At 31.5% G+C, this 8653-nt stretch overlaps 1 protein-coding gene across 1 annotated transcript; it reads right to left on the bottom strand.

The window, feature by feature from the left end:
• Window positions 1–26: 26 nt before the first annotated feature.
• Window positions 27–7097, bottom strand: LOC137818546 (protein HOTHEAD-like). Its single transcript, XM_068622042.1, has 6 exons — window positions 6783–7097; window positions 5863–6235; window positions 2182–2492; window positions 1694–2079; window positions 681–1249; window positions 27–563 (listed from the first exon to the last, which is right to left on the bottom strand). Exons 1-6 carry the CDS (start codon window positions 6967–6969, stop codon window positions 509–511), a joined length of 1881 nt encoding a protein of 626 aa, XP_068478143.1. The 5' UTR covers window positions 6970–7097; the 3' UTR covers window positions 27–508.
• Between the last annotated feature and the right edge of the window lie 1556 nt (window positions 7098–8653).

Below are 8653 nucleotides of genomic sequence, written 5' to 3' on the forward strand. Positions count from 1 at the left end.
GAACAATCGGTAGTAGTACAGAGAATAGTAACAAGTTGTTCATGTCCATAATATTAGTTATCTGACAAAAAATGGACTAAATTTTTTAAAGGATTTAAGTGGCACATGCAGATATTATATATATATAAAATAGGGAGGGAAAGCAACAAGTTTGCTTCACATAGATCACGTTAATAGGACACTACTGACACTATCATTTTGTTTCTTTCCCTCTGTTCATCACTTGTCTAATATTTATAAGTATCTAAAGATCCAGAATGATTTTTCCATTTTTCCTGGAAATAGAAAAGGTTAAAACAAGTCATTACAATTGCTTTTTCCTCCCCCAAAAAACCATGACTTAGTTGACTTCTAATAAATTACCCTTTTGTAGAAATTACAATAAACTGCATTCATTTCAAAATCCTATCACTAGCACTCTTTTTTTCTTGATGTGCATCAGTGCTTCTTCATTTAGACCACCCTTCTTTTCAAGATTCAATATGTTCTTCACACAATGAATTCTTCCTCATATACCTGCCAATTTCCCCAACCTGTCTCTCAAAATCTTCAGTCCCATGTACCTGTCACAAACATAGATAGATTATTGTCACGAAAATGCAAATGTTGGTATCATAACTTTTGCAATCAAGTCCAAACATTTGTTTATTCTGCCTCATGATCCCAGTCTACATACATACCTGCCCATCATCATAACAGTGGCTTGAGGATTTGTTCCTGGTGATTCATCAAATGTTGAGCCATCTACCACACGGAGTCTGTCAACACCAAGGACCATGTAATCAGGGTTGACTACCTTCCCCACATGGCACCCTCCATGGTAGTGCCAAATTGTGATCACAGTGTCTTTGCAAAACTGCTTTAGTGACTTTGTGTCTTTCACATGCTTGGGTATGAAGTTGACATTAGCCTTCACAGTGAGGTTGAGCAGTTCCTCTGCTGTTTTTTTGTCACACATAGTGTAGTTTGTGAAATGTTTTGACTGGACAACCTTAATGGCCAAACGGATCCCCTTGACGCAGCGCTCAAGATCATATGGATGACTGAAGTAGTTGAAGGTAACAGCAGGGTTGTCTTTCACATTGGTGTTGACCAGCTTGAGCTCACCAACTGACCAAGGATTGGCAACTTTTGACAAAATAAAGCCTCCCTTAAATGCTTCAATCGGTAGGTCTCTCTTGTTCTTGACAAATTCTTGAACAGCTTCTGGTGATCTTTGCTTAGGAGGGATTGTAGACAACTGCCCAATCTGTTGTCCATCATGTCAAAAATCAAAAGTGACTTCATAGAATTTCTTGCTAGCTAGATACTAACCTATGCAGACCTTATATTATATACCATGATCAACATGTTAAATGCCATGTGGATTTGGACTGTAATGTTTGACAATTTTGACTCTTAAGATTAAGGAAATCCTATATTATTCAAGATGGATGACTATAGGACCAATCATCCTACTTTTTATGTGTTATGAATATTTTATTCCTTAAAAGAAAAATAGTTATGAAGTGTTAAGTCAGATAAAGAAGGACAAAGTTAGAAAAGGATCATAAATACTTTTCTATGTGGTATTGTAAAATTGACAGATATCTTGAAACAACAGAAATGTTAAAAGAACACTTCTTTCAAAATGGAGGAAGTGATTGTTAAGGATTCCAATGTTCAGACATGACTTTAGAGAAATATTGCATACCTCGGCTGACATGATACCATGGTGGCAATGAATGCTATCATTAGACTGACTAAACCCACTGCTAGCCTCAATGTACACACCCATCTTGGTGATCCCAACAGTTTCTATGAGTGACTGATGAACTGGTCTTTTAGAAGGAACAAACATTGTGTTCATGGGATTGTCTACCATTCCTTTCCCAACAAACTGGTTGTCAAGGACCACTGGGATGTTCAACTTCTGGAGTTCTTCTTTTGGTCCAATTCCACTAAGCATTAGCAACTGAGGAGTCCCAATTGCCCCAGTAGACATTATAACTTCACTATGCCTATCATTTGCCAGAATAGCTTCATGCTGTTTCCCATTTTCATCTTGGAAAATAACCCCTACAGCTTTTGGTTTCTTTCCTGCAAAGGTAACATTGATTTTAGTCATTCAAGTTACTTGCAAAACCATAAACTTACAAGTATACCTCTTTGACTTTATCTATGTTACATCATTACATGTACCTTTTGTATCAAACACAATCTTTTGAACAGTGGCATAGACCAAAACAGTAAGCTTTTCATGGTTGCCTGAAGCAAGCAGTTCAGCAGCCGTGTGACGGCGGCCAAATCTGTCAAAAATGGTTCCACCAACTTTTGTTCCGTAGAGATGATCATAGGTGAAGCCATTAAAAGGTGACACACCAGAGTCTAGAAGACTATCCCTCACTGCTCTTTGATAAGGTGAAAACGTTGGACGGTGAACAATTTGTTTTTCAACCCATGGATATGACTGATTTACTAGCTTGGCATCCCATCCCACCTTCTCAATAAAACTGCATTCCATAGAAATGTTAAGAGAAGACATTTGAGATCAAAATAAATGTTCTAGAGGGTCCTCATCATTACTAAATTATGGACTCAACCAAGTCAAATTCAGTGAGACAATAATGCAGTTAGGTGGTGCATGTGTTAGCAACAAACTTTAATATATCATCATGCATAATTCACTGAAATTTATTGAGATATAAGAAAGAATGCATGAGTGTTACTTCATAAAAGATTATATCGATTGAATAAAAATGGTATATGTAGCAATTTTTGAAGCCTAATAAGTTTTGCAATGACATAAAGAAAAGTGTGTTAGAAACTGCATTAGTAGCATATCTCTGGGAAACATTGATAATGTCCCTCAATTGAGTTTTTAAAGAATAGCATGCTCAGTAAATAATATATTCTTCAAATGGTTCTGGATCAAGTTTTCCAGAAAACTATTCCCAAGAGGTGGAAATCTAACTTTTTCAAGATTAAATAATTTTTTTACTAAAAACACTGTTATTCTTATTAAATAATTTAATGAGGTAAAAAATAAAATATTTTTAGAAAAAATAGCATATTATTATGTGACTTAAAAAAAAAAACTACATAAGTATTATTGGAAATACTTTTTGGCAAATTCTCCATACAATTCCATACTTTCTCTTTACACCTCTATATTTTTTTTAACTCCAATCCTACCCTTATGAGTATATGTTATAAGTTTCCGTTCGCTTATCATTACAAGAAAATTATTAAATAAAATCTAATTTTGGAGACCGAAATAATTAGTTACTATTTAATTAAATTAGAGACCATTTTATAAACTAAAAAAACTATTGGTATTTAAAGTAGTTTCTATTATTAATAAAAAATTATAAAATGGTTTCTAAATTGGTATCTAACCATTAACTACCAAGGTTTTAGCTACTTACTACTTTATATTCTAAATCAGTCTCTATTAGTCTTTTAGAGACCAATTTAAAATTTAAAATATTAGTTGCTAAAACTTAGGTAGCTAATTTATATACAAATTTAGAAACCATTTTATAAATTTTTATTAATAATAGAAACCACTTTAAATATGAATAATACTTTAGTCTCTAAATTCGTATTTATTTTAGTTAATATAATGACTAATTATTTTGTCTCTAGATTTGATTACTATTTAATGATTTTTTTGTAGTGTATTTTTTTTTCATTTTTTTAGTATATACCGAATTGTAAAATGCGTAACACCTCCTTACTATAATATGCATTCTGAATTATACAATCCAAAAGGTAATTATGAATTCTGAAATATCTTTCAGATTATACAATCCAAAATACATTTTAGATTGTACAATATGAAAGGTATTTTCGGATCCAGAAATACCTTCCAGATCGTACAATTTGAAAATATCTTATGAATTGTACAATCCGTAAGCTATTATTGAACACGAGAATACCTTTCAAATCATACAATATGGAAATACCTTACAAATTGTACCATTCGAAAGTTATTATCGGATACAGGAATATCCTTCCAAATTTTATAATCCATAATTAATTTGTTTAAAGAAAAAAAAATTATATTTTAGATTGTAAAATCTGAAAATACCTTTCGGATTGTAGAATCCGAGAGTATAAAAGAGAAAAAAAAATATGTTCAAATTGTAAAATTTAAAAGTATTTTTTTAAAAAAAAATCTCTAAATACATGTCTGTTTTCATTGACTTAGTGAGTACCACATAAGATTTATTAATTTGAAAGTGTGTATTAAAAAAAAGCATTAAAAGAACATTTATTAATGTTCTTCTAAATTGTAAACAGGCCAACCCAAGTCTTTCTTTCTGGCCACAAAAAAAAAAGTATTTGCATTTCCTTATCATACAGTTGAATGGTATTAAAGACATGTTTTTCCTAACTGAACAAAACTCCAATATTATTGGATAAAAATATTTTTTTCATTTTCTTTGCAAGTCCCTTAATTTTTATGTTTTGCTTTCTCTCATTTAAAAAATAGTTACTGATTAATTTAAATTAAATAAATAATCTCTAACACATACAAATTCTCATGAAATTCAACATTAAAAATATTATTATTATCATTAATTTTAATGTTAAAACAAGATTCATATTATTATTTAACAACAAAATATCATTGTTAAATGAAAATTCATATTTAATGTTGTTAAACCAAATAATTTTTGCTTCTTTAGTTGTTATTTTATTTCTTGATTCTCATTTTTTTTTTCTCCTGAAACTTTGTATATGTGAAAAACCTATGCATTTGATATATTATTATATTTCAATTATGTATTCAAATGTTAAGCATGTAACACCTCACCCACATTTTTATTTACTTTTTGGTCCTTTAAAAATAATATATTTATTTTCACATCCAGCTAAGAAGAAGTAGTTGAACTTTATTAACATCACCGCCAAACCAGACAAATTCATTATTAGTGTACCTTTCTGCTCTACTTTAAGTAAATACAACAAAATTTTCACTTTACATTTTATTTTATATAACTTAAAATTTCAAAGTTTTAGATCACAAAACTAAAAAATATTCTTGCATCAAAATGGAAATAATCATTAAAAATTAAAAATAATGTATCAAACAATAAAACTTACAAAAATAAACCAAAACTTCTTATGTTGAAATAATCAAAATAATACATAATCCAAGAGAATATACCTTCTATAGAAAAAAGAAAATAATCCAAATAATAACATATTCCAAGAGAAAAGTTAGATTTTGAATTCAAAATATTTAGATGTAATGAATGTAACATCATATCAAGAATTTTATTTTATTTTCTTCCATCATTATCTATATATGAGGTGTGTTTTCTATTACTAGACAACCATACTTTGATTGATTGAACTTATTGCCACCACCAAATTCATCATGTCCACTCTATATAAATGTTTATAATTTAATTTAATTTAATATATTGTTTCTTGGTGATGACTTAAATTAAATACTTTAGATTTGAGGTCAAACTAATCCAAAATAATAAAAAAAACAAATTTAAATATGAAAATTAGAACAAAATTATATGTTTTTTAAAAAAATAGAATCTTAGAAGAAGAAAAAATGCATTTCATATTTAAATATTATACAAGTGTGTGTTAAAAACAATGTATAAAGTAAATGAAAATGTAATATTTTGTATGCAGTGTTGTTCTTATTAAACTCTGACCCAATAAAAAGAGAAACAATTAATACATAAGAGATCATGTATATCCTACACATGAGAACTGAGTGTCATATAGTTTATCTATCAGATGAAGATGAACATTGAAAATGAACAGAAAATGTTGAAAAGAAAGGGGAAATTGAAGTGAAAACAAGTTTGAATGTGGTTGAGGAAACAATGAAGAGTTTGGAAGAAGTTGTACCTTGGATTTGCTCTAGTGTAGAAACCAGCATTGATAGAACTGCCACCTCCTAGGACCCTGGCCCTTGAATTGTAGACTCCATCAGTTGAAATGAAGTATTGAGAAGCTGAAGTTGGAGAAATGTCTGCCAAGGTAATGTGGAAGTTCTCAAGAAATGAAACATTGGGGTTGGTGAAGGGAACACCACCTCTTTCAAGCACCAGAACACTGTAATTCTGAGAGAGAGTTGCAGCCAGAGGACACCCTGCTGTGCCACCTCCCAATATTATGTAGTCATAGACATTATTGGAGGTGGTAGTTGAAATTGATGGTGATGAGAAGGAGCTTGCATTTCTGATAAAAGGGTATTTATTTTCATGCCAGTGACTACTACCTGCAAAGAAATTTGCTGATCAAAATATAGTAGTCCCTTCATCTTCACTGGTTTAATAACATACACTATTTCAATGTATTATTATTATCACTGCTATAACTAGAATTAGGCAAGGGTTAACCAAAAATGGAAGATTTTGAACAAGTATTTGGAGAAACAAGGTGTATGTAGAAAAAGTCCCTTTTGATTAAAAATCTATAATATATAGTATGAATAGTGTGCCATATTATAAAGTGTTTGTTTGTGATCTAGCAGAATGTGTGATCTAGAAATGAAACCCCAAATAAAAGTAGCAGAAACCAGAACCAGAGTGCATAGATTTTTGCCACAAATTTCCCCTTCTGTGGGAATTTATTGGTGGAAACTCAGATGCCATTGGCTGATACAAAAATTGAGATTCAAACCGACAAGAAAGAGAGAGTTCAGCCTGGTTTTCAGCATTGAAAAAAAAAGAAAATTCTTCCTAGATATTGATGTTCAAAAAAATAGAAGCTGAAGGAGAACCAAATTGAGCTAAAAAATGTGAGTTGTGTAGTTAGACAAGAACCTTGACAAGAGGGTAGAAAGTTGCAGAGGCATAGAGCAAGGCAGAACAAGAATCTGAGTGCACCAACTGAAGCCATGGAATCTGAGGGCCCAGAAAAAACACAATCTTTCTCTCTCTCTGAAGAAGCTGCTTCTTCCCAACCTATAAGTGGCTTGCTCTCATTGGCCTTGGTTTGTGTGTGCATCATATAAATATGTAAAATACATCCTTACCCTCTAAAGATTATGGCAACAAAATATGAGTTAGTGAGAGAGAAAGCAGATTAGAAATGCATGATGCATAAATCTCACTCACCTTTATACTTTTAGAAACAGTAGAAAAATGTTACTGAGTAAGGCATTTAATGAGGAAATGAATGCCACAGTTAGAGTCTAAAGTTCTTCGCCGTTGGATTTGGCTTCTATTTTGTGATGACCTCATGAGTTTTTACAAAGACAGCTCATTCACCACCCTACACTTTTAAAGCTCCATATTTAATATGCCACCAAAAGTTTGTTATTTTCTTTTCATTTTTCCTCTATGATAGATGGTAGATTCAAGGGCACTTGCTGAATATTGTCCTTCAACCAACACTCTTACTAGACTTAAGCACTCATTAATACTAACATGCCATCTCAATATTGAAAAACAAATTATACTGGGTCCGCACGACTAAGACGGTGACTCGACACTAAGTCATAACGTCGATCGACACCATACAAACCATTCAGCAAGAATAGTGAAGCTAATCAACAATCAAGAGTTAGATAATGCACTTCTAAATATGACTCAGCTTCCTAACCTGGCCAATAAGAAATGACTCATGACAATAGTATAAATAGAAACAAAATCTAAGAATCAGGTACGTCATTCTACAATGCTTACGATACCTAATATCCAATACTAAATTATACAGTAGAGGAAGAGGAAGGTGTCTATTTCAAGAGAAAGAGAAGAAAAGCTGATCGACCGACTGAAGAAGAGTCTTAATAGTTCTTTTTATTTCAACCCATTCGAGAATAAAATGAAAATTAGAAAAACAAGTAATATATATTTTCTGCAATTAATAGCTGTTTCTCGTACTTCTTTGCATGGTTTATTTCTGATTTGACCAGAAGTTGATTTTCTGCATCACTGCTGGTATAGTTTGGTGGTTTTATTTATCACATTGGTTAGAAGTCAAACAAGAGTAAAGTTCAGAATTGATTAACCACATCCCTTATTTTGGTTTGCTTGTTTGAGTCATCCTAATGAAACTGCTAACCCCTTTTTGATTAGGTGTTTACTTTTGATGGATCAACCCAAACTTCTACAAATGTTGCAACTGCTACTGAGTGTGGGGACAAAAGCACCATTATTTTAGAAAAGCAAGGGTTCCACAGTTAACAAAGAAGCACATTGTGAAGGCCACAAACACTTCAAAATGACACATAAACATAAAGAGTGAAGAGAAATATGCAGCTCATATATAAATAAATGTAAGCATTTGTAAATATCATCACTGTGTTATTATTTTCTGTGCTTCTTTATGACCTGCATTGTCAACTTTAGAATGAGGCCAAAATGAACCTCTAAAATATTCAACACTTGTGATGTAATATTGTGTGATTTATGAAGAAAAAGAAGGGAAAATGCATCAGAAACAAAATGATAGAAGGAAAGATGAGATGATGCATAAGAGAGTTGGCAATTCGTGGCAGAATTCATGCACTTGAGTTAATGTTGCAGGCAATGCTTTGCTTCCATCTCATTTCATAACCGATCATCATTAATAATGCAACTATCACATTCAAATATGGATATGTTTGCTTTTTTTCCCCTTATTTATCACTTTAAATTAGAAAATTCTTTTAAAAAAAATTCATCAAAAATTCATCAAAATCAAAATTAAA

Source organism: Phaseolus vulgaris, chromosome 10 (assembly GCF_000499845.2).
Source record: "Phaseolus vulgaris cultivar G19833 chromosome 10, P. vulgaris v2.0, whole genome shotgun sequence".
Taxonomy (NCBI): domain Eukaryota; kingdom Viridiplantae; phylum Streptophyta; class Magnoliopsida; order Fabales; family Fabaceae; genus Phaseolus; species Phaseolus vulgaris.

Excerpts from the sequence above, each read along its gene's own strand:
- LOC137818546 (XM_068622042.1), bottom strand. The coding sequence starts at position 6,969 with ATGATGCACACACAAACCAAGGCCAATGAGAGCAAGCCACTTATAGGT. Across the intron at positions 1,250-1,693 it reads ATGGTATCATGTCAGCCGAG|ATTGGGCAGTTGTCTACAAT; the intron begins GTATGCAATATT and ends GATGGACAACAG. Across the intron at positions 564-680 it reads ACTGTTATGATGATGGGCAG|GTACATGGGACTGAAGATTT; the intron begins GTATGTATGTAG and ends TGTTTGTGACAG.